This window comes from Microcaecilia unicolor, chromosome 6, assembly GCF_901765095.1.
Source record: "Microcaecilia unicolor chromosome 6, aMicUni1.1, whole genome shotgun sequence".
NCBI lineage: Eukaryota > Metazoa > Chordata > Amphibia > Gymnophiona > Siphonopidae > Microcaecilia > Microcaecilia unicolor.
Window position 1 is genome coordinate 242,621,155 of NC_044036.1, and position 26,160 is coordinate 242,647,314.

The 26,160-nt window shown below is 43.9% G+C and overlaps 1 protein-coding gene across 1 annotated transcript in view; it reads left to right on the forward strand.

Annotated features, from left to right (window-relative positions):
- Positions 1-26,160, forward strand: part of MAMDC4 (MAM domain containing 4) — a 510,080-nt gene that overhangs the window by 301,413 nt on the left and 182,507 nt on the right. The window contains exons 21-23 of the mRNA XM_030206971.1: positions 18,241-18,378; positions 20,523-20,647; positions 24,429-24,519. Coding sequence (XP_030062831.1) covers positions 18,241-18,378; positions 20,523-20,647; positions 24,429-24,519 — 354 coding nt within the window. The remainder of the gene's footprint in view (positions 1-18,240; positions 18,379-20,522; positions 20,648-24,428; positions 24,520-26,160) is intronic.

Here is a 26,160-nt window from a genome sequence, read left to right on the forward strand (position 1 = left end):
GAAAGTTATCAGATGATGGTCAGAGAAGGGAAGAGTTGAGGCACAGAAACTGGAGATGACAGTATATATAAGTGAAACATCAAAGCATTCCAGTGACAGTCTAACAGGATGGGGGTGGATAGGTGAGAGACAGGAAGAGTCGGGTGGATGAGGGACAGGGAGATATGCATGGAGACAGGAGGGTGACAAGGCAGTACAATTTTATGGTTTATAATGGGCTAGAAAACCCAGATCTTTGTTAAGTCCTGTCTGGTGGGTGTCAAAATATGTAATCATTCTGACTTCAAAGGTCTTAGGTTCCTGTATTGTTTTAAAGTTCCCTTTCAGGATTCTTACCATGAAATCACTGGTACAGTGTTCTGGTGTTGTAAAATGCTGCCCCATCTGACTTGTTTCTCCAATGTAGCAGCCTCCGTTGCATTTTTTACACTGAATGATATATACCACATTGGAAGATGAGCATGTGAAAGATTACTTAATGTTGAATATTTTTCCTTTGTGAATGATCGTGGGGTCCTGTGAAATGTTTTGGCATAGTTTGCAGCTGGATATATTGCAAGGATGTGTGCCATTCTTTTCTTTTTGAATCTGTGTTGGGAGCTTACTTCTAATTAGCTTGTGTTTTAAGTTGGGTGGCTGTCGGAAGGCCAGCACTGGTGGGGATGGGAATATCTCTTTCAGTAATTCATCCTCCTGGAATAGAGGCTGCAAATCTTTTATTTTTTTTCTTAATTTTTCCAGCTCTGGGTTGTATGTCACTATAAGGGGGATTCTGTCTGTGGCTTTTTTTTCTATGTACTGTAGCAGCTTTTCCCTGGGTGTTTTGAGGGAGGAGGCAATATTCTTGGAGACTATTTTGGGGTTGTAGCCTTTCTGTTCGAAGGATGCAGTCAGGACTTCAAGGTGTCTGTCTCTGTCCCCTGGGTAAGAGCAGATACAGTGGTATCTTGTGGCTTGGCTGTAAATAATGGATCTTTTTGTATGTGAAGGGTGGAAGCTGGAGTTGTGGAGGTAGCTGCATTTGTCTGTGAGTTTCTTGTATATGGATGTTTGTAGATATCCATCGCTGATTGAGACTGTGGTGTCCAAAAATTGACTTTTTCTGGGGCGGTGTCAATTTTGAATCTGATTGTAGGATGGTATGTATTGAAGGAATTGTAAAATTGTTTCAGAGTTTCTTCCCCCTCAGTCCAAATCATAAAAATGTCGTCGATGTACCAGTAGTATTTTAGGGGTTTGGTCTGGTATGTATTCAGAAATGTCTCTTCCAGAAACCATTACAAAACTAATCAAATTTATTTTAACTCACAACTATTTCCGCTTTAACAATGATATCTATCTACAAATAATGGGCACTGCGATGGGCACCAGGACAGCACCCCAATATGCCAACCTCTTTATGGCTGAGCTGGAAGAGACTTTAAGTCCCAGAGGGTGCAACAGAACCATCCTGTGGGGCAGAAACTTGTTCAATTCACTTACCAGCCAAAAATGTAGGTAAATAAACAGGATTAAAAAATTTTAATTATACACCTACCGAACTTATGAGTGGGTTCAGAGATGTTCTGGAGAGACTGAAGGAATGAAAATTAGCAGGTAAGATCTAATTTCTCCTTCCTTATCATCTCACCAGACCATTCCCAATGAGTTGGAAGTACAAAAGCAGTACTCAACAAGGGCAGGATGCAGCCAACTCCTGAGCTAAAACTGAAGCTCCAAAGGATGCATCCTGTCTCACTTGTAATGTCCAATGGACTGAACCAGTTCACATCAGAATCTTTATTTACAGTAAAATGGACTCGACACGAATCGTGTTTCAGCCGCAAAGGCTTGCCTCAAGCCTGCCTCTGCGGCGAAACATGATTTGTGTCGAGTCCATTTTACTGTGAATAAAGCTTCTGATGTGAACTGGTTTAGTCCATTGGATGTTTTTATTCTGCATCATCCTTCGTGTCACCCCCGCTGTGTGTGTTTTCCTGAGGACTTTTGTTCTTCTGTGCTTGTCAATCCTGTCTCACTTGAACATCCAACCAGTAATGCTTGACAAACAAATGGAGGGTAGACCAGGTCACTGCTCTGCAAATAAACTGAGAAGGCATCAAGCCATGTTCTGCCCATGAAGAAGCATGAGCTGTTGTAGAATGTGCCTTCAATCCTTCAAGCTCCTGTTTGTCACTGAGCAATGTAAGCTGAAGTTATCGCCTTTGATCTACCTGGCAATTGTAGCCTTCAAGGCCACTTCTCCCTTTTTCCATTCCCCAACCAGTATAAAAGTCTGTCCAACTTCCAAAATTCCTCTGTCTTATGGAGATAACAGCACAATGCTCTGCGAACATCCAAACAATGAATAGCATCCTGACCATCTTCCCTGGGAAACACTAGAAAACTAATCACCTGATTGGGGTAGAAGGGAGAACAACTTTCAGTAGGAAGGCAGGCACTGGCTATAGAATCACTCTGTTTGAAAAAAAAAAGAGGAAAAATGGTTTGCGACAGAAAAGGGCCTGCAATTCTGAATTCACTAAGCTAAAGTAATTGCTACCAGAAAAAACACCTTCAGAGTAAGGTCTTTGAGAGTAGAGCACTTCAGAGGTTAAAACAGCACTTTGACTAAGGCTGTTAAGATTCACATCCCAGGGAGGCTGCAAAAGCTTAACACTCTTGAAGAACCAGTAAACACCTGGGTGAAGAGACAATGGCCAACCTTGAATGGAACCCCTAAAAATTGCAATAGCAGCTAATTGTACTTGAAAAGAGGACATCGCTAAACCTTTATCCATACCATCTTGAAAAAAATGTAGTACCTCTGTGACAGAGGCTTGTAACAGACAAACTTCCTTGTCTTCACACCAATCCTCAAAAACTCTCCAAACTCTCACATAAGCTAAGGAGGTAAACTACTTCTTGGAACCGAACAACGTACCAATAACTCTGGATGAGTAACCCTTCTTCAGCCACCAAGCCCTCTCAAGGGCTAAGTCATAAGTGCATGCTTGGTATTCAAATAGGACCCTGAGACAACAGGTCCAACTGGGAAAGACGAAGGGGGTCCCCAACCAGTAGCTGAACTAGGTCTCTGTACCATGGGTGTCATGGCCAATCCGGAACTACCAGAACCATCAGCCTTGGGTGTGCTTCGATCCACTGAACTACTAGGCCAATCAGAGGCCAAAGAGGGAAGATATAAAGCACCATGGGTGCACCAATGCATCTGTTCCCACCAACAACAGTTCCTTCCTACAACTGAAAAACTGACAAACCTTTCATTTGACACTGAAGCCATGAGATCCATCACCAGCAGACCTCAGCGCTGGACTATGGACTGGAATGATGCTTGGTTACAGTGTCCACTCCCCCTGGATCTAGAAGATTTATGCTGAGGAGGTCTGCCTCTACAATGTAAACTCCTGCCACTTGCATCTGAGATTTTGCTCTGCTCAGGCCATGAGCATTGCCGCTTCATAGTACCCCCTTGATGGTTCACATATGCCACTGCTGTCACATCATCCAATTAGTGACTGAGGAGATCCCAAAAGGCTAGAAGAGCCAGTCAGATGGCTCTCATTTCCAATCGATTGATCGACCACTGGGCTTCTTCCTTCAACCAGTGACTCTGCGCTATGAGACACAATGGGCCTCCCAGCCTGAAAGAATGGCATGTGTGGAAACTCTTATCCACACTGGAGTCTTAAGAAACATCCCCTGCTCCAGATGAGTCATGACTAGCCACTAATCCAGACTCCATAGTGCCACAGAACTGAGGGACAACCAGCAATGTAAGTCAATCTCCTGAGCAGACCAAGTCAACAACAATGCATTCTGAAGGAGGCATATGTGAGCTTTCACCCAAGGAACCACTTCAGTAGAGGCTGCCTTTGAGCCTAGGATTTGCAACACCTCCCGGGTTGAGGGTCTGTGGGAGCTGCATAGAGCCAAGATCTGTGAAATTAGCTTCTGAATCCTGCCATCCAGGAACAACATCTTCCACTGGAGGGTATCAAACCAGACTCCTAGATACTCTAGGGACTGATTCAGCTTGTGAGAGCTTTTGGCAAAATTCACTTTCAATCTGAGATGTTGCCAAACCATTTGACCCGGGCCCTGCACACTCTCTTCACAAGGTCTTCACTCGAATCAACCAATTATCTAAATAGGAGTGGACCAAGATTCCTTCCTTCCTGAGATGTGCTGTCACAAACACCATCACCTTTGAGAAGGTTCATGGCACCATTGTTAGACCGAAGGGGAGAACCTTGAATTGGTAGTGACCGTGGAGAATCAAAAAATGTAAGAACCTCTGGTAATCTGGACAAATAGGAATGTTCAAATTAGAGAGTTGCATAGGGACAGAAATCCAACCCGTCCCCTCCTGTCCCTGCTGGAATCTAACCCATCCTCGCCCATCCCCTCCAGAATCTAACCTGTCCCCACCCATCCCTATGAGTAATTTCCTCCACCCCCACCCAACCATGCGAGCAATCTTCATCCCCGCCCATCTCCATGAGTAATGTCCTCCTTTCTCACCCTTCACTATAAAAAAAGAAGTATCTACTTCTGAATGTTAATTAGTTTTATTGAGTTTTAATGAAAATACAAACACAAACATCCACCAAGGAAGAGGACAATAACCAGTCAGTCAGGAATATCGGACAGTTATTTCTTTAGTCCATTCAGAAACAGGAGTCCATCCACAGTATGTGGTCCTAGCTGTGATCATCTATCCTTGAGAACACGCCCTGCCGATGAAAATGACCGTTCAGATGATGTGCTGGCAGCAGACACTCCAAGGACTCGTCTAGTTTTTTCCACTTAGTTGATTTTGACTTCCAGTAAGATAAGATGTCATCAGTGATTTCGACAGTAATTGTCAAGTATGCATCCGCCTGAGAAAAAGCAAATGGTATCATTTTCACTGTGAGGGTGTTTTTTGCAAGCATTTCGCAAGTAATACTGTCATTACAATAGCTAAAATATATATATATATGCATACCTCAGATATATTTGAAGAAGATGAAGAAGAAGAATAGAGGTCTCCCAAGAAATTTTCCTCTAGTTTCGTCGTCTTACTGGATTGTTGTAAGACAGATGTGTCTGCTGCTGGCAGCCTATCTACCATCTCTTTCAAGTTGTACAGTGCCTCTGCATATTCAGTTGGTGCCAGTGTTCCAAAGTTGTTTTTAAACCATAGATCCAGCAAAGCAGTGATACAATGCAACTGATGAGCCGTGGAGTATTTATTCAGCATTTTAAGTAGATGATTTTTTAGTAATAAGATAATGCTACTGTCAGAGGCCTTTTTGGTGAAGTGCTTTTGCAGCTCTATTTTGTAGGTATCACCAGATGCAGTGAAAGGCTTTTGTCAGTAGAGAAACATTTTGTGGCCACATCAATTGGTTCCAAAATTTGAATGATATCAGCCAACAAGTCTTCATTGATATCAGCCAGCAGACAAAAAATATTTCTATTAAAACCTGGCTCAGTGTATGCAGATCTGAAAAATTTGTTGCCATTGATTTCAGTATTAACAGCACATTGTTGCTTCATCATACTGCACATTGTTTAAGTGTTATTACCAGCTGATTGTTAACTTTTGTTCGTTTTGCCAATTTCACTAGTTCTTTTGAGGTGTCAATAAGTTTGGATACCTCAGGTGGCAAAACAGTGCCATATGAATTTGTCTGTTTCAGTACATATGACAAAACAAGATTTAGATTGTGACATGCAGTGGCCACAAATGTCCTGTGGGCCCCTGGTTTTGCTGGTGGGGTCCACAACCCCCGCCAGCTGAAGCGTTGTCCAGTGCTGGACTCCAGCGCCGCCTCATTGCCTGCTCTGCTCTGTCTTCCCCTCACGTCCGGCATGCTCCTTTTAATGAAACAGCATCATCAATTTCACTAAAAGGACATGAGGGGAAGGCAGAGCAGGGCAGGCAATGCGGCAGCGCTGGACAAGGTTTCAGCTGGCGGGGGTTGGGGACCCCCCGCCAGCCAAAGTATTTGCTGTGGCAATGGGTGGAGAGCAGTGGGGTGGCAGGGGGGGTGGCTAGCCAGTGGAGGGTGGGCAGTGGCGGGCCAGCAGACCAATATATGCCCCCCCACCTTGGGCTCTGGCCCCCTCCCACCGTGAGGTCTGGCTGGGCCCCTGGTGACATGAACATCCAATCCACATGTTTTCTCGAAAGGCAGCCTTCATATTACTGGCATTGTCTGTAGTGAACACATTGTCTAGATATTGTACATAAAACTCATCCAAAATTGACTTCACTGTCAGTTTTATGTTTTCAAAGGTATAATTTTCATCCAGTAATCGAGTAGCCAAGATATATGATTCAGTTTGCCAGTTATCAAAATACTGTACTGTCACAGTTATATAGCTGTAGTTGCTTTGTGTGTCCAGAGGTTAGTTTTCACTGCAAACTGCGGCACTAAAGTTAGCTTGTCAATGAGTGCAATCTTCTCTTTCTCCACAACACCATGAAGATGACAAGTGACAGCTGTGACCAGTGCATCCACCTTTGGTAACTTGAAACTTTTCAGTTCCATCAAAGGAAGCTGATAAAGGTGAGCCATAGCTCTGCCAATTGTCAGAGCTGCATCTGAGGAGCGTCATTTGGCCTCCACCATCTCTTTGAGACCTTTGTTATATGGGAAGGTTCTCGCAGGCTTCCTTATCCCTTTGAAAAGTAGATCTCCTTTTTCAAGTTACTGGAGGCTCCTGATCTGGCAAACGAAGCACCAGTAGAACTTGATGTCCCCATGCATACCTCCTACCCACCCCCATCCTCCCACCCTGTCAGACTGTCATAGTAATGCTTGAATGTTTTCACTTATATACACTGTCAGCTAGCACATTTGCTTATTTCCGATCTGACGAAGAAGGGCAACCTTCGAAAGCTAATCAAGAAATGTATTAAGTTATGTCCAATAAAAAAGGTATCATCTTATTTTCTTTTCCATGTTTTATTTTGTTTGATTTCTATTGATAACCTTAAGAGTGGACTAACACGGCTACCACACTCCTCTACTTAATCAAGAAGGGAAGCTCCAGTCTACGGAAATTTCAAACTACAGTACAGTCTTCATCTGGAGGAACCTCTGATCTTCTAGCCTCTAGGTCATCCTCCCAATCAGCTTCCTTGTCTAAAATTTCAACCAGGAATGTCAAAGAATCCTCTGAAATCATCCAGATCCTGTTTTTCTTATAAGCACTGCCTTTTTCACCCTGAGGGCTTCTCCTTTTCTCTGACATCCACGGACTCCAGAGAAGAGGGGATCAGCAAGCCTTGCTTCATACAGAAAGCCTGATGCAACAATAATATAAACTCTGGGGGAAAATTAGAAGACACCCCACTAGAATCCTGCCCATGCAGCACCAGAGGTTCTTCTGAATGGGGCTGTGTAGAAGTTAAGGCACTCAAAACTGCTTTCCACCAACATATTCCCCTCTGAATCCTGATGGAGCAACTCTGCCAGGAAGGTCTTCTGGAGCCGCTCAAGCCAACATCGGCGTGCCACCAGGAGTCTCCTGCAACCCTAAAGCTGGCAGCATTGACTCAGCACAAACAGAGAAAAGGACTAAGTGCAGACATAAGTACATAAGTATTGCCACACTGGGACAGACCGAAGGTCCATCAAGCACAGCATCCTGTTTCCAACAGTGGCCAATCCAGGTTTCAAGTACCTGGCAAGATCCCAAAACAGTACAATACATTTTATACTGTTTATCCAAAAAATTAACTGGATTTTCCCCAAGTCCATTTTAATAAGATCTCTTAAGAGAGAGATACATCTGGCAAAAGCGGAAGAACAAATGGCTAGAAATGTAAGGAGGGGCAGCAAAAATTTCTTCAGGTAGTGAAAGGAGGAAGACTAAAAATGGAATTGTGAGACTGAAAGGTGCTACAAACCGCTATATGGATAATGATGAAGAAAAAGCAAATTTGCTAAACAAATACTTTTGTTCTGTTTTCACTGAAGAAAATCCTGGAGAAGGACCACGATTGACTGGCAATAGTACATATGAGAATGGAGCAGATATAGCACCATTCACGGAACAGAGGGGTATGAACAACTTGAAAATCTAAAGGTGGACAAAGCCATGGGACCGGATGGCATCCACCCCAGGATATTGAGGGAGTTCAGAGAGGTTCTGGCGGGTCCTCTTAAAGATTTGTTTAATAAATCCTTGGAGACGGGAGAGGTTCTGTGTGCTTGGAGAAGAGCGGATGTGGTCCCTCTTCACAAAAGTGGTGATAGAGAAGAAGCTGGAAACTATAGGCCGGTAAGCCTCACTTCGGTTATTGGAAAAGTAATGGAAGCGATGCTGAAGGAAAGGATAGTAAATTTCCTGGAAGCCAATAAGTTGTAAGATCCGAGACAACATGGTTTTACCAAAGGTAAATCATGCCAAACGAATCTCATTGAATTCTTTGACTAGGTGACCAGAGAATTGAATCAAGGATGTGCTATAGATGTAATCTACTTAGATTTCAGCAAAGCTTTTGACACGGTTCCCCACAGGAGGCTCATGAATAAACTTGACAGGTTGAAGATAGGACCCAACGTGGTGAACTGCATTAGGAACTGGTTGACGGACAGATGCCAGAGGGTGGTGGTTAATGGAATTTACTCAGTTGAGGGAAAGGTGAGTAGTGGAGTGCCTCAGGGATCGGTGCTGGGGCCAATTCTGTTCAATATATTTGTGAGTGACATTGCCGAAGGGTTAGAAGGTAAAGTTTGCCTTTTTGCAGATCATACCAAGATTTGTAATAGAGTGGATACCCCGGAGGGAGTGGAAAACATGAAAAAGGATCTGCAGAAACTAGAAGAATGGTCTAATGTTTGGCAATTAAAATTCAATGCAAAGAAATGCAAAGTGATGCACTTAGGGAGTAGAAATCCACAGGAGACATATGTGTTAGGCGGTGAGAGTCTGATATGTACAGACAGGAAGAGGGATCTTAGGGGTGATAGTATCTGAGGATCTGAAGGCGACAAAACAGTGTGACAAGGTGGTGGCCATAGCCAGAAGGTTGCTAGGCTATATAGAGAGAGATGTGACCAGCAGAAGAAAGGAGGTGTTGATGCCCCTGTACAAGTCGTTTGTGAGGCTCCACTTGGAGTATTGTGTTCAGTTTTGGAGGCCGTATCTTGTTAAGGATGTAAAAAGAATAGAAGCGGTGCAAAGAAAAGCTACGAAAATGGTATGGGATTTGCGTTACAAGACGTATGAGGAGAGATTTGCTGACCTGAACATGTATACCCAGGAGGAAAGGAGAAACAGGGGTGCTATGATACTGACATTCAAATATTTGAAAGGTATTAATCCGCAAACAAACCTTTTCTGGAGATGGGAAGGTGGTAGGACATGAAATGAGGTTGAAGGGGGGCAGACTCAAGAAAAATGTCAGGAAGTATTTTTTCACAGAGAGAGTGGTGGATACTTGGAATGCCCTCCCACGGGAGGGTGGAGATGAAAACGGTAACGGAATTCAAAAGTACGTGGGATAAACGTAAAGGAATCCTGTTCAGATGGAATGGATCCTCAGAAGCTTAGCAGAGATTGGGTGGCAGCAACAGTTTTTGGGAGGCAGGGCTAGTGCTGGGCAGACTTCCACGGTCTGTGCCCTGAAAATGGCAGATACAAATCAAGGTCAGGTATACATATAAAGTAGCACACATGAGTTTATCTTGTTGGACAGACTGGATGGACTGTACAGGTCTTTCTCTGCCATCATCTACTATGTGACTATCAGGCTTATTTTCGAAAGAGAAGGGCGCCCATCTTCCGACACAAATCGGGAGATGGGCTTCCTTCTCCCAGGGCCGCCCAAATCGGCATAATCGAAAGCCGATTTTGGGCGTCTTCAACTGCTTTCCGTCGCGAGGTTAACCAAAGTTTAAGGGGGCGTGTCAGCACCGTAGCGAAGGCGGGACTGGGGCGTGATTAAGAGATGGGCGTCCTCGGCCAATAATGGAAAAAAGAAGGGCGTCCCTGACGAGCAGTTGGCCGACTTTACTTGGTCCATTTTTTTCTTGCGACCAAGCCTCAAAAAGGTGACCGAACTGACCAGATGACCACCAGAGGGAATCAGGGATGACCTCCCCTTACTCCCCCAGTGGTCACCAACCCCCTCCCACCCTAAAAAAAAACTTTAAAAAAATTTTTTAACAGCCTCTATGCCAGCCTCAATTGTCATACCCAGCTCCATGACAGCAGTATGCAGGTCCCTGGAGCAGTTTTAGTGAGTAAAGTGCACTTCAGGCAGGCGGACCCAGGCCCATCCCCCCCCCCCCCACCTGTTACACTTGTGGTGGTAAATGTGAGCCCTCCAAAACCCACCCGATACCCACTGTACCTACATGTAGGTGCCCCCCTTCTCCCCTTAGGGCTATGGTAGTGGTGTAGAGTTGTGGGGAGTGGGTTTTTTTTTGGGGGGGGGGGTTGGGGGGCGCAGCACACAAGGTAAGGGAGCTATGCACCTGGGAGCAATTTGTGAAGTCCACTGCAGTGCCCCCTAAGGTGCCCGGTTGGTGTCCTGGCATGTGAGGGGGACCAGTGCACTATGAATTCTGGCTCCTCCCATGACCAAAGGGCTTGGATTTGGTCGTTTTTGAGATGGGTGTCCTCGGTTTCCTTTATGGCCGAAAACCAGAGACGACCATCTCTAAGGTCGACCATCTCAACATTCAGGTTGACCATCTCTAAGGTCGACCTAAATGTTGAGATTTGGGCGTGCCCGACAGTATTATCGAAACAAAAGATGGACGCCCATCTTGTTTCGATAATACAGGTTTCCCCAGCCCCTTCGTGGGTCCGTCCTGCAAGGACACCCTCATGAAAACTTGGGCGCCCCGTTCGATTATGCCCCTCCACGTTAATAATGTTTTATGGATTTTTCTTTTAGGAAGCTATCCAAACATTTTTAAAACTCTGCTAAGCTAACTGCTTTTACCACATTCTCTGGCAACAAATTCCAGAGTTTAAGTACACGTTGAGTGAAGAAATATTTTCTCCGATTCGTTTTATATTTACTACTTTGTAGCTTTATTGCATGCCTCTTAGTCCTAGAATTTTTGGAAAAAGTAAACAAGTGATTCACGCACTCCACTCATTATTTTATAGACCTCCATCATATCTCCCTTCAGCTTTCTTTTCTCCAGCAAAAGAGCCCTAGCCACTTTAGCCTTTCCTCATAGGGAAGTCGTCCCATCCCCTTCATCATTTTCGTCTCTGTACCTTATCTAATTCCACATATCTTTTTTGAGATACAGTGCTCAGAAATGCACACAATATTCGAGGTGTTTTCATACCATGGAGCGATACAAAGGCATTATAATGTCCTCATTTTTGTTTTCCATTTCTTTCCTAATAATACCTAACATTCTATTTGCTTTCTTAGCTGCCATTACATACTGAGCAGAGGGTTTCAATGCATCATCAACGATGACGCTTAGATCCATTTCCTGGTCGGTGACTCCTAATGTGGAACCTTGCATTATGTAGCTATAGTTTGGGTTCCTCTTTTCCGAATGCATCACTTTGCACTTGCCAACATCTGCCATTTGGATGCCCAGTTTCCCAGTCTCGTAAGGTCTTCTTGTAAGTTTTCGCAATCCTCTTGCTATTTAACATCTTTGAATATCTTTGTGTCGTCAGCAAATTTAATTACCTCACTAGTTACTCCCATATCTAGATAATTTATAAATATGTTAAAAAGCAATGGTTGCATCATAGACCCCTGTGGAACCCCACTATCTACCCTTCTGCATTGAGAATACTGACCATTTAACTACTCTCTGTTACCTCCTATCCCATGACTCTCCAATTTCCTCTGGAGTCTTTCATGAGGTACTTTGTCAAACACCTTTTGAAAACCCAGATACACAATTTCGATCAGCTCACCTTTATCCACATGTTTGTTCACCCCTTCAAAGAAATGTAGTAGATTGATGAGGCAAGATTTCCCTTCACTAAATCCATGTTGGCTTTGTCTCATTAATCCATGCTTTTGACTATGCTCTGTAATTTTGTTCTTTATAATAGTTTCTACCATTTTGCCCAGCACTGACATCAGGCTCACCAGTGTATAATTTCCTGGATCTCCTCTGGAACCTTTTTAAAAAACTGGTGTTACATTGACCATCCTCCAGTCTTCCGGTACCATGCTTGATTATAACGATAAATTACATATTATCAACAGTAGTTCTGTACATTCATTTTTCAGTTCTTTCAGTACTCTGGGATGAATAGTATCTGGTCCAGGTGATTTACTACTCTTCAGTTTGTCAAACTGGGCTATTACATCTTCCAGGTTTATAGAGATTTCATTCAGTTTCTCTGACTCGTCAGCTTTGAATTTATTTGTATTTTTGTTACATTTGTACCCCGCGCTTTCCCACTCATGGCAGGCTCAATGCGGCTTACATGGGGCAATGGAGGGTTAAGTGACTTGCCCAGAGTCACAAGGAGCTGCCTGTGCCTGAAGTAGGAATTGAACTCAGTTCTTCAGTTCCCCAGGACCAAAGTCCACCACCCTAACCACTAATACCATTTCTGGAGCCGGTATCTCTCCCAAATGTTTCTTGGTGAAGACCGAAGCAAAGAATTCATCTAATCTCTCTGCTATGGCTTTGTCTTCACTGAGTGCCCTTTTTACCCCTTGGTCATCTAGCGGACCAACCAATTCTTTTGCCGGCTTCTTGCTTTTAATATACCTAAAAAAAATTTACTATCTGTTTTTGCCTCCAACACAATTTTTTTTTCAAACTCCCACTTTGCCTTCCTTATCAGCCCTTTGCATTTGACTTGCCATTCCTTATGCTGTTTTTTTTTATTATTTTCAGTCAAATCCTTCTTCCATTTTCTGAAGGATTTTCTTTTAGCTCTAATAGCTTCCTTCACCTCACTTTTTAACCATGCCAGCTGTTGTTTGGTCTTCCTTCCTCCTTTTTTAATACACAGAATATATCTGGCCTGACCTTCCAGGATATTATTTTTGAACAGAATCCACACCTGATGTAAATTTTTGACCTTCGCAGCTTCACCGTTCTTTTCATTTTATCATAGTCTCCTTTTTCAAAGTTAAATGCTAACGTATTGGATTTCTTGTGTGTACTTACTCCAAAGCTGATATCAAATCTGATCATAATATGATCACTGCTTTCAAGCGGTGCTGAGCCAGATGCTCAGCAGTGTGGTTTCTCTGAAGAAGCTGCCATTTTGGTTCAGCGGTCCCCACTGTACCCAGCAGAAAGTTTCTCACCACAGAACAAAGCATATCTCTACCCCCAAAATGAGAGCTAAGCCACAGGGATAAGAAAACTCTGAAGTCCTCTGCATGATCACCTTTTCAGTAAGAGTAGTGTACTTACGTCTCTCTCTCTCTCTCTCTCTCTCTCTCTCTCTCTCTCTCTCTCTCTCTCTTTTGGCAGCTCTTTCTTTCTGTTCCCAGATGGCACTCAAGGAATCCCTCCCAGTAGCAGGAGCACAGGACAACTCCACGAGAAAGTCGGGGGAAAGGGACCCAAATTACAGAGTGTGCATTTTAGGGGCACATTTAAGCCTTCCACAATAATAACTTTCTTTTGTTGTTTGTTTGTTTCTTTCATTTTCTTTTTTTTTATATTTGGGGTCAAAAAGCGCATCCAAACTAGGCCAGACTCAACGAGAGCTGCTCATGTACTCACCTACCGGAGAATGAGAAATACAGGCAGGCTCTAAGCTGCACAGGTGTTTATATGATGACATCACAGTATTTCTCATTCTCCCATCTGCAGGTAGCAGGGCACCAATGTTCCAGGCGCAAACCCACTCATCGGAAATAGTCTGGAGAAATGATAAGGAACTTAAATACTACTATGCCTGACGCTCTGATCTTTTTCCATTACCCTTCCTCTTCCACTTTCTCTGCACTCACCATTAAGGGGTCCCCCTCTCCTACAAAATTGCTGTCAAGAATCTAGGCATTACCCTTGATCATAGCCTTTCTTTCCAAACACATTTCTTACATTATTTCCTCCTGTTTTTTTACTCTATGCTAGATTAGGTTAAGTCCACTGCTTGAGCTGCCCTCACTCCATACTTTGTTCTGTGCTTTAGTTATTTCTAAATTTGATAACTACAACTCCCTTTTAGTCATCTCCCTTTCACTCAAATTTGGAGGTTACGGCTTGTACGAAATGGGGGAGATTCAATATATGGTGCCTAAAAAATCGGTGCTGAAATCAATGCCGACTAAGCGTATTTTATAATTGGCACTTAGACTTAGGCGCCATTTATAGAATATGCTTAGTTGATATTTCAGTGCCTAAATCTATGCACAACCATTTACACCAACGAAAACGTGACGTTAATCCCAGTGCAATTTAGGTGCACTGGGCCATATTCTATAAGTAGGCACATAACATTCAGAACGCCCATGAAACACCCATTTCCACGCCCATAGCCATGCCCCCTTTTGCCTGCATGCGTTAGAAGTTTAGCGCATGTCATTACAGAATACACTTAGCAAGTTGTGCGCCTAAATTCTAATCAGTGCTGATTAGTGCTCATTATTGCTTTTTAAGTGCTGTTATCAGCGCTCATGAGCTTATTAAAGCAACTGAGTTGCATGCGTTGTTATAGAATATTATAAGACAATACTGGAAATTTTAGAGGTTATGAAGTTACTCATGTTGATCTTTGTAATATATCTTGTCGAAGAGATAGGTTTTCAGTAGTTTTCGGAAATTGGTCAGTTCATAAGTCGTTTTCAGGTTCCGTGGCAACGCGTTCCATAGCTGCGAGCTCGAATAGGAAAAAGTAGATGCATGCATCAATTTGTATTTCAGACCTTTACACTTGGGAGGATGAAGATTAAGGAAAGTGCGAGAAGATCTTTTTGCATTCCTTGGTGGTAATTCTATTAGGTCTGACATGTAGGCAGGAGCGTTACCATGGATTATTTTATGGACTAGGGTGCAGAGTTTGAATGTGATGCATTCTTTTAGTGGAAGCCAGTATAGTTTTTCTCGTAGGGGTTTCGCGCTTTCGTATTTTGATGAGCCGAATATTAGTCTGGCTGCCGTGTTCTGGGCCGTTTGGAGTTTTTTAAGTATTTGCTCTTTGCAACCAGCGTAGAGTGAGTTACAGTAGTCCAGATGACTGAGTACCAATGATTGTACCAGATTGCGGAAGACAGTCCTTGGGAAAAATGCTCTAACTCTTTTTAGTTTCCACATTGAATGAAACATCTTTTTAGTTATGTTTTTCGCATGATACTCAAGTGTTAGGTGTCAATCAATAGTGACTCCAAGAATTTTTAGGGTGTTCGAAACTGGTAGATTTAGTTTCGGTGTGATAATAGTAGTAAATTTATTCTTATTGTATTGCGAGGTGAGTACTAGACATTGCGTTTTCTCTGCATTCAGTTTAAACTGAAATGCATCTGCCCAGGCGTTCATGATGTGCATGCTTTGCGTGATTTCATTGGAGATTTCTCTTAGATCCTGTTTGAATGGGATGAAGATCGTTACATCTTCAGCGTATACATATGGGTTTAGGTTCTGATTTGATAGTAGTTTGGCCAAGGGTGTCATCATTAGGTTGAATATAGTTGGTGAAAGGGGGGATCCCTGTGGAACTCCGCATTCAGGTGTCCATGTAGCTGATGTGGTCGAATTTGATGTCACTTGATATGAACGTGAGGTTAGGAACCCCTTGAACCAATGAGAACATTACCTCCGATTCCGAAGTATTCGAGGATGTGTAGTAAAATTCCATGGTCAACCATGTCAAATGCGCTTGACATGTCAAATTGTAGCAGTAGAATATTATTGCCGTTTGCTATCAGTTGTTTGAGTTTGGTCATGAGCGTGACTAGTACGGTTTTGGTGCTGTGATTAGCGCGAAATTCTGATTGGGAGTCGTGTAAAATTGAGAACTTGTCTAGATAATCCGTAAGTTGATTGGTTACCAAGCCTTCTGTTATTTTGGTAATTAAGGGAATGGATGCTACTGGTCTGTAGTTCGTTAGTTCATTAGCATTTTTCTTTGCATCCTTGGGTATAGGGGTGAGTAAACTATTACCTTTCTCTCTTGGGAAGAGTCCGTTTTGTAGCATAAAGTTCACGTGGTTTGTTAGGTCCGTTATAAATTGTTGAGGGGCCGACTTCATGAGGTTGTTTGGGCATATGTCCAATTTGCAGTGAGATTTGGCGAATCTTTTAAGTGTTTGTGAGATGAGAACTTCCGGTAGAATTGTGAATTCGGTCCAGATCCTGTCAACTGGATAGATTCCGGGGTCTGGGTCTAGGAAGTCTAGGATTGTGGTGTATTCGATGGGGCTGGCAGGTATTTTGAGTCGCAATTGTATGATTTTCTCCTTGAAGTACTTCGCCAAGTCATCAGCTCCTGGTGTGTCTTTGCTGTTGTTGGTGACTGGGGTGGTGTCCAGAAGTTTATTCACGAGTTGGAAGAGTTTGTGTGTGTCTTTGTAATTTGGTCCAATTTCAGTTTTGTAGTATTGTCTTTTGGTTTGTCTTATGGTATATTTATATTTCCTTCGGAGTTGCTTCCAAGCGTTAAGTGTGGGCTCGTCTTTCTTTTTGTTCCACGCACGTTCTAGTTTCCTGACTTGTGTTTTGAGTACAAAAAATGTATACAATCACACCATTAAAAATGCAAATAGTAATGATAATTTTTTCAATTAAAAATCATGACCATATATATAAACATTTAAAATCATCTATAAATGATATATAAAAAAAGCATATAGGTAAATAACTTCTGTTCAGAAAAACTTAAAAACATATATAGAATGCAATAAAAACACATATCGAATACACATTCAGATAAATAATAAAATTCTAATACAGAAAAGATTCTAACTTTTTTCCTAAAAACATATAGAGAAAAGACATCAAAGGTAAATTCAAAAAGAGTGAAACACATACCTAACCAAGGAAAAACAATTTAATTCCTGGAATCAACCAACTTTCAAGATGACTTGCAGGAATGCACAAAAAACAGTTTGAATAACACTGAACTTCAAACAGAGCATACTTAAACTCCCATTCTTAAAAATCAAAAAAAGAGGCAAAGACACTTACTTTACTTCTTAATCACTTCTCCCAGCCTTACTGTGGCAAAGCCACCCAGCTTCACAACTTGATTGAAACATAAACAAACAACAAAAAATTACTATGCTGTGCCTAAATAAATTCATCACAAGTTGTTTAAGAAGGCATGATAATCGGTAGCACTGCTTTGTAAAAGGAGCCCTGTGTTTGTAAACTGTACTAGAGAATGACACGGGGACGGGAACCCCAGTAACCGCGGGGTTGGGGACGGGGACAGAGCCCACCGGGATGGGGCAGGGACAGGTTCCATGGGGACGGGGTGGGGATGGGGACAGAGCCCGTGAGGACGGGGACAAACTTTGTCCCCATGTCACTTTCTACTTTGAAGCCTATTAATGAACTGGACTGTTATTTATGTTTGTTTAATGCAGATGACAATATTTTTATTTTTTGGAAGAACAAGCAAACATTCTGGCCACAGTTAGCAAAATTTGCATCGGGGACCCTGTACATCCTGCTACCAGCACACCTTCTAAGAAGACATTTTCTATTGCAGGAGGGACTGTGGAAGACAGGAGAGCTAGACTGAATCCTGAGATTGTTGATGACTTCTTATTCATCCACAGATTTAAAAATCGTAACAGTGCTTCATAGGGCATATTTCTCCCCTCTAGGTCATACAGAACAGGTTGTATTTTGTACCCCTAGACATTTTAACAGGGTAGATTAGGATTCCTTGGGGTAGTAGAAGTCAGCTATTGTTGGGATTGGAAGGGTAGAGGGTGGTGGTGGTGGGAGGGTTTATTATAGCTGCTCATTGTTATTATTGTTTTCTATTTCTAATTTATACACAACAGTTACACAGCATATTGTTCCTTTTTACACTTTAATAAAAAGATTTAAATATAAAATCATAAGTGTTCGAGGCTTCTGCAGATGAGACCAGAGCCCATGGGGATGGGGTGGGGACAGGGACAGAACCTGCGGGGACAGGGACAGAGACAGGGCCTGCGGGGACAGGGCAGGGACAGAGACAGGGCCTGCAAGGCCCGGGACCGGGTTGGAGAACGGGGCATGTGGGGATGGGGTGGGGATGGAGACAGAACCTATGGGGACGGCGACAAATTTGATCCCCTTGTCATTCTCTAAACTGTACACCAATCGTCTGGTTGTTTTTTAGGGTATTATATGATAGCTGATACAAGTAAGACTGTCTTGCCCACTGGACAAGCTGTGCTGATGAACTCAGAACCATATGAGCCCTTTCCTCAGGAACGGTGCCTGGAATTCTGGTATCACATGAGCACCAAAAGCCCAGGTAGGTTTCTCTGCCTTCTTCTCAGCTTTTATCTCTTTCTGCCCTTTTCAGACCCAATATGAAAGTGGCTCAAGCTATCGCAGTGCAGATGGCAAATTGTGGGTTTCATATCTTCATAAATAAGCTATTGCACTATTACAGCTTGAAAGTTCAGCTCTAGAGGCCAGTCTGATGACTGTGTGGCAGTGCTGTGTATTGTCCTGCAGGGGGACCTAGGTTCAGTCCTTGAGCTGAGTCTTCTGCTTCTTGAAGACGTTTCACAGTCAGTTTTCAACGCCCCCTGCAGGGAAGTAAGCTTAGTCATTACATAACAGTGACACCTAGTGGCTGGATGTAGGCCACAAGATTGCAGGGTTCCAGAAGTAGCCCTGGTGCATGGCTCCATAAAAAAGTTCAGCTATGAGAGATAATTACTTGGACCAGGGCTGAAACCACAGTTACCTCATTAGAACTTACTTTGAACACAGAAGTTGTCTTAAAGTCTCGTAGGTAACCCTGCCTCTCCGATGTCCAGCACAGGGCTCATCATGTGTATGTTGTAGCATTAGCCCTCAATAAGATCGAAGGACCACCCACTGATGGACTCCTCTCCTGATCACCCGCACCAGCAGTCCTTTGTCCATCTGAAACATCCCTCGGGTAGCATACAATACTCTTAGCTCCTCGTTATCCTCAGTTTCCACATAAGTGATAGGATTCTTCTCGGCGAAATGTAAACATAAAACCCCCCAATGGCTGGGTCCTTCTGTTGTGCAGTGATCAGATCAAATGAGTGATCATCAGCAAATCACTGCACTACCAGACTGTCTGCCAGAACTTTGGCTCGTTGTCGTGTGAATACTGTGACAGGGGTGGATTCAAGCTGTTCACTTATCCAATGTTCCCCCGATAAAGCACCTTCTTTAGTAGGCGAGCAAAGGTGGTATTAACGAGTGATTCATCACTAGATACAAGCAACTCTGCTTTTACCTTCCAGGCATTCCCTAGGGTCATATGCACTTGTAATATGTCTCCTTCCCTTAATATTTCACTCAGCATCCGTGGTGATTACTGAGGGTGGAGGGCGTGCAACATGACTCCACCTTGGGATTTTCTTGACTACCATTTTTCCAGGTTCCAGACTCTCTCAGTCTCACTATGAGACTATCTAGATCCCATGTCACCTCGGTTATTGCCCCTTTTGCCACCCTTACCACATTCTCCGAATGAAGGAGAGACAAAAGCCCTTAAAATGATGCAGTACAGGAGGAGGTCAGGAAGTAGATACAGAGCCCTTATGGCCCCAGCGCAAAGATGCATAACATGAAGGCAATGCAAAGGCAATGAAAGCCTTAGACAAAGCCAGGTGAAACAAACTCCTCTAAATTAACAGTCTGAGTATACAAACCATGCTCACGCTCATTCCGCAGCTGTCGAAAACTGAACGGTAAGAAATACAGGAAGCTATACTTACATGCTGAGAGGAAAAGTCCAGTGAAGAGAGTTACTTTCCATGAGAAAACTTCCTCAACTCACATACCCACTTGTAGTCTGACTAAACAACTCCTGAAGACCACTAAATAGCTGGGAAGTGAAGGAAGGGGGAGGGACCTGGCACCACCAGGTGTCACCTAGCTGCACCTAGAGTTGCAAAGAGTAAAGGAGCTAATATAATCCAATAGGAAAACCCCTTGCTCAACTGTCACTTGCTCAACTGTCAACTGGAACTGGGTCAGGAGCTGGCTAAAAAGCACCAAAGAAGAGCTGCAAGCAGCATCAATCATATACTTGGAGAGAGAAAATACTGAGCATTCTAGGCTGCACAATGCCCTTAAGGGGCGAATAACAGGAACTACTTTTCTCTGTCTCCATCCATTGGTGGGTGGTCATAACCCATTAGTCTGGACTGGTCTGGTATGACAACAAGGAATTCTAAATTGTAAAGAAACCTGTTCTAAAAATGGTCCAACCTAGATCACTAAATTGGCATGACTATGACTATAAAAGCTGAAATAAATTCACTTGAAGAGACTCAATAACCTAACCTAAAAACTCCAAAAAAAATAAAAATAAAAGTGCCAAGGTTGGGAAGTTATATTTAATCTGCTCACTAAGCTCAGTAGAATGCCTAACCCTCATGACTATGGTCCTTCTGGTGTTGACAGGCTCCCTGGATGTTTATGTGGAGGAAGAAGAGAAAGAGAAGAGGCATGTGCTGAGTGTGAACAGGAAGCAGGAGGATGCCTGGCACTACAGCAGTGTCACCATTCAAGCAGAAAGGAGCTGGAAGGTAATGTACCAGAGGCTTACGAACAGGCACAGACAAAGGTAGACAGTCAAAGACAGGGGAGCTTAACTATTAGGCAAGTTAGGCTGCAGCATCTTGGGGAGGGACTGTCTTTTTGTGTTTGATGTACAGCACTGCGTATGCCTTGTAGCGCTATAGAAGTGAGTAGTAGTAGTAGCAAAGAGCAGCTGCAGTCAAAGAAAGTAATAGATCTGACAGCCAGTGCATGCTTTTCCTGCAGGGAGGCTGGACAATTTTCATACAGCTCATTTACCAGGTAAATAGCTTTTGGAAATTGTTATTATGTGTTTATGTATGTCCTATTGGCATTTGATATATGCCTAAACCAGTACTTAAATGTTATCTTGCATATACAGACCTCTTGACATCCCCTTTGCTCATAGACTCCACATGGGATGAGTGTCATTTGCATCCTGTCTTTACAGGATATATAAATTAGATATTAACACCTGTACCACTAGTGTGATAGAAAATGGGTAAACATCTTTGTTTGAATCATGCGAATATTTCTGATTTCTGTACACACATCTGCAATGTTAACACTCCTGTAAAATTAAGCATAACATAACACTGTGTATTCAGACAGTTCTGCAAAAGTGTGTTGTAGAAAAAAATCGCAAGGTTCAGTGTCCCCATCCCAAAGAATTACATTGTAAATCTTAACAGAGGGAAGTTAAGTAAGAGGGGAGACCCACAGCTCCAAGTATTAACCTCTCTCCAACACTGTTAGCCCTGAAACTGAAATGAATTGAGTGGAGGAGTGGCCTAATGATTAGTTCAGCCTTTGATCCTGGCATCCTCCTGAGTTCAAGTCCCACTGCTGCTCCTTGTGACCTTGGACAAGTTACTTAACCCTCCATTTCCCCAGGTACAAAAACATAGATTGTGAGCCCACTAGGGACAGAGAAAGTACCTGCATATAATATGTACAGCACTGTGTATGTCTAGTAGTGCTTTAGAAATGATAAGTAGTTGTAGTTCTAATGCTTTGCAAGCACTTGTTTAGGAAAAGAGCTAGATTCTCTGGGCCTGATATTCAAAGTGATTTAAGCAGGCAGGAGAGGCTTGGAGATTTGAATTGGACTGAGGGAGAAGAGACTCTCAAACAATTTTACAGCTCCTTCAATACATACCAGCCTACAATCAAACTGAAAACTGACTACTCCTCAGAAAAAGTCAACTTTCTAGATACCACAGTTTCCATCAACAATGGCTATATACAGTGGTGTGCTGGTAAATTTTTAACAACAGGCTCTCTCCCCGGTCCACCTCGGCGCCCCCCTCCCCCCCGTCCACCTCTGCGCCCCCCCCAAAAAAAATTGCAGAGCTGGCTATAGCCAGGGGGGGCAATGCATTATTCTCTCCAAGAAAAAAAATGTAATGATCCCAGGTTCCAATCTAATTCATGTTTAATGTGGGATAAAATGCCATAAATAAGTAAATAAATAAATATAAACTTTTAATGTTGAGCACCTGATTCTCAAAGTGAACATATTCCAAACACTATAATAAAAATAAAATGATTTTTTTTTTCTACCTTTGTTGTCTGGTGACTGTTTTTCTGATCATGCTGGCCCAATATCTGATTCTGCTGCTATCTGTCCTCTTCACTCCGTTTCCAGGGCTTCCTTTCCACCTTTCTTCTTCATTTCTGGTCCTCAGCATCTGCCTATTTTCTTCATCCATGTGCAGTTTTTCTCCTTTCTTCCCTTTCCCTCATCTCATCTCCTTCCTCACTCTTCTCTCCCCTCCATCCATGTCCAGCATTTCTTCTCTCTCTCCTCCTCTCCCCTGCCCTGCGTGCATCCATGTCCAGCAGTGACCCTCCTCTCCCCTGCCCTGCATGCACCCATGCCCAGCGACCCTCCTCTGCCCTGCCCTGCATGCACCCAGATGTCCAGCAGTGACCCTTCTCTCCCCTGCATGCACCCATGTCCAGCAGTGACCCTCCTTTCCCCTGCCCTGCATGCACCCATGTCCAGCAGTGACCCTCCTCTCCCCTGCCGTGCATGCACCCATACCCAGCGACCCTCCTCTGCCCTGCCCTGCATGCACCCAGATGTCCAGCAGTGACCCTCCTCTCCCCTGCATGCACCCATGTCCAGCAGTGTACCCTCCTCTCCCCTGCCCTGCATGCACCCATACCCAGCGACCCCCTCCATCCACCCATGCCCAGCAGCGACTCCCTTTTCCACCCTCCCGAGTTGTTTCGCGAATTCTTCTCCTCCCTCCCTCCCTCCCGATCCGGTCCCTCACCGCCCGCTTGTTTTTTGAATTCTTCGGAGCAGGCAGTCTTGCCTGCCTGCTTCCAGTGCTGACTGTCCTCCCTTGCCGATTCGCGCTTCAAAATGGCCACCGAGACTTCAGCCGAAGTCTCACAAGGCCGCCTCTGGAAGTCTCGGCGGCCATTTTTAAAGCGCGAATCGGCAAGGGAGGACAGTCAGCTCTTAACTCTGTTTCCAGGGCTTCCTTTCCATTTATTTCTTTCCTCCTTTCTTCTTCATTTCTGGTCCTCAGCTTCTGCCTATTTTCTTCATCCATGTGCAGTTTTTCTCCTCTCTTCCTTTTCCCTCATCTCATCTCCTTCCTCACTCTTCTCTCCCCTCCATCCATGTCCAGCATTTCTTCTGTCCCCTGCCCTGCATACACCCATGTCCAGCAGTGACCCTCCTCTCCCCTGCCCTGCATGCACACATACCCAGCGACCCTCCTCTGCCCTGCCCTGCATGCACCCAGATGTCCAGCAGTGACTCTTCTCTCCCTTGCATGCACCCATGTCCAGCAGTGACCCTCCTTTCCCCTGCCCTGCATGCACCCATGTCCAGAAGTGTACCCTCCTCTCCCCTGCCCTGCATGCACCTATGTCCAGCAGTGACCCTCCTCTCCCCTGCCCTGCATGCACCCATACCCAGCAACCCTCCTCTGCCCTGCCCTGCATGCACCCAGATGTCCAGCAGTGACCCTCCTCTCCCCTGCATGCACCCATGTCCAGCAGTGACCCTCCTTTCCCCTGCCCTGCATGCACCCATGTCTAGCAGTGTACCCTCTTCTCCCCTGCCCTGCATGCACCCATACCCAGCGACCCCCTCCATTCACCCATGCCCAGCAGCGACTCTCTTTTCCACCCTCCCGAGTTGTTTCGCAAATTCTTCTCCTCCCTCTCTCCCTCCCTCCAGATCCGGTCCCTCACCGCCTGCTTGTTTTTTGAATTCTTCGGGGCAGGCAGTCTTGCCTGCCCGCTTCCAGCGCCGACTGTCCTCCCTTGCCGATTCGCGCTTTAAAATGGCCGCCGAGACTTCAGCCGAAGTCTCACGAGGCCGCCTCTGGAAGTCTCAGCGGCCATTTTTAAAGCGCAAATTGGCAAAGGAGGACAGTCAGCGCTGGAAGCAGGTAGGCAAGACTGCCTGCCACGAAGAATTCAAAAAACAAGCGGGCGGTGAGGCGGATCCGGAGGGAGGGAGGAGGGAGGGAGGAGAGCCAGAGCCGGCTCGCTATTTTCAACAACCAGCTCGCAAGCCGGAAGAAAATTTAACAACCGACTCTTGTGAGCCGGTGCGAGCCGGCTCCAGCACACCACTGGCTATATACAGACATCAATATATAGGAAACCTAGGGACAGAGAAAATACTTGCTTATAATGTGAGACTGTTCTCCACCTTGAACTTGATGGTTAAGCAGATTACAAATGCCAAAATTAGATTAAGATTAAGTGAACCAAAACCAGCAGTGTTTTCATTTCCTGTTTCTCTCCTTCTCTGTACAGCTGATTCTGGAGGCGATGACTGCTGGAGAAGACCACTCATATATAGCCATCGATGACATTCACCTGGGCAATCACCGTTGCCCCAAACCAGGTATAGCACAAAACAGCTATTAAGGTTCTCCACGTCAGAAGCACACAGGAAATCCACTCCTCTAACTTTCCTGGGAAAAGCAGAATTGTATTTGCCTATCTCCTTTGACATGTCTAATCACCTTAGCAAAGCAGGTCTCTCAAGGCAAAGTCACTGCAAAAAATGGAGGCTAATCTGTGACGTGCCAGATGACTACAAGTTTTTAGTTTATTTAATTATTAAGATTTATTACTGCCTTTTTGAAGAAATACACCCAAGGCAGTGTACAGCAAGTACACAGGCAATAAATAATTACAGCAGTTAACATATTTATTTATTTATTTTATTTATTTGTTACATTTGTATCCCACATTTTCCCACCTATTTGTAGGCTCAATGTGGCTTACATAGTACCGGAGAGGCCTTTGCAGGGTGGTGTTGTGGTAAGATCAAGTTCATGTGGCACAGCCACATTAGGGAACCAGAGAACGGAAGAGTTGTGTTATGTCCATTACATGCTTTAGTTTGGTTGTGTTGCAGAGATTAGTCATTTAAGTTGGATCGGTAGGGTATGCCTTTTTAAACAGGTTGGTTTTTAGTGATTTCCGGAATTTTAGATGGTCATACGTCATTTTCAAGGCTTTTGGTAATGCGTTCCACAGTTGTGTGCTTTTGTAGGAAAAACTAGATGCGTAAGTTGTTTTCTATTTAAGTCCTTTGCAGCTTGGGTAGTGCAGATTTCGATAAGATCGTGTTGATTTGGATTTATTTCTAATTGGTAAGTCGATCAAGTCTGTTATGTAACTCGGGGTTTCTCTGTAGATGATTTAGTGAACCAGGGTGCAGACTTTGAAGGTGATGCGTTCTTTGATTGGGAGCCAGTGTAGTTTTTTGCGGAGGGGTTTTGCGCTTTCAAATCGCGTTTTACCAAATATTAGTCTAGCTGCTGTGTTTTGAGCAGTCTGAAGTTTCTTTAAGGTTTGTCTTTATATCCCGCATAAATTCCATTGCAGTAATCTAAGTGGCTTAGTACCATTGATTGTATCAGGTTGCGAAATGTTTCCCTCGGGAAGAATTGCTTCACGCGTTTGAGTTGCCACATTGAGTGGAACATTTTCTTTGTTGTGGATGCCACTTGGCTCTCTAGTGTTAAGTTACGGTCCATTGTAACGCCGAGGATTTTCAAGCTGTCTGAGATAGGAAGGGTGTGATCGGGGGTGTTGATACTTGTGGGGATGTCCGCGCTGTGTTGGGATGAGGGGATGAGACAATGAGTTTTTTCTTTATTGAGTTTTAGTTGAAATGCACTTGCCCATGAATCCATGATGTTCAGGCCGAGCTTGATTTCGTTGGTGATTTCTGTCAGTTTGGTTTTGTAAGGAATGTATATTGTGACATTGTCTGCATATATGAAAGGGTTAAGGCCATGGTTGGATAAGGACTTGGCAAGTGGGGTCATCATTAAGTTGAATAGGATCGGTGATAGTGGTGATCCTTGCGGTACTCCACAGTCTGCTTTCCACGGTGATGATATGTTTGAATTTGATTTTACTCGATATGTTCTTGTGGTTAGGAAGCCCTTGATCCAGTTAAGTATGTTTCCACCAATCCCAAACTTATCTAGTAATCTTATTAATATATTATGGTTTACCATGTCGAATG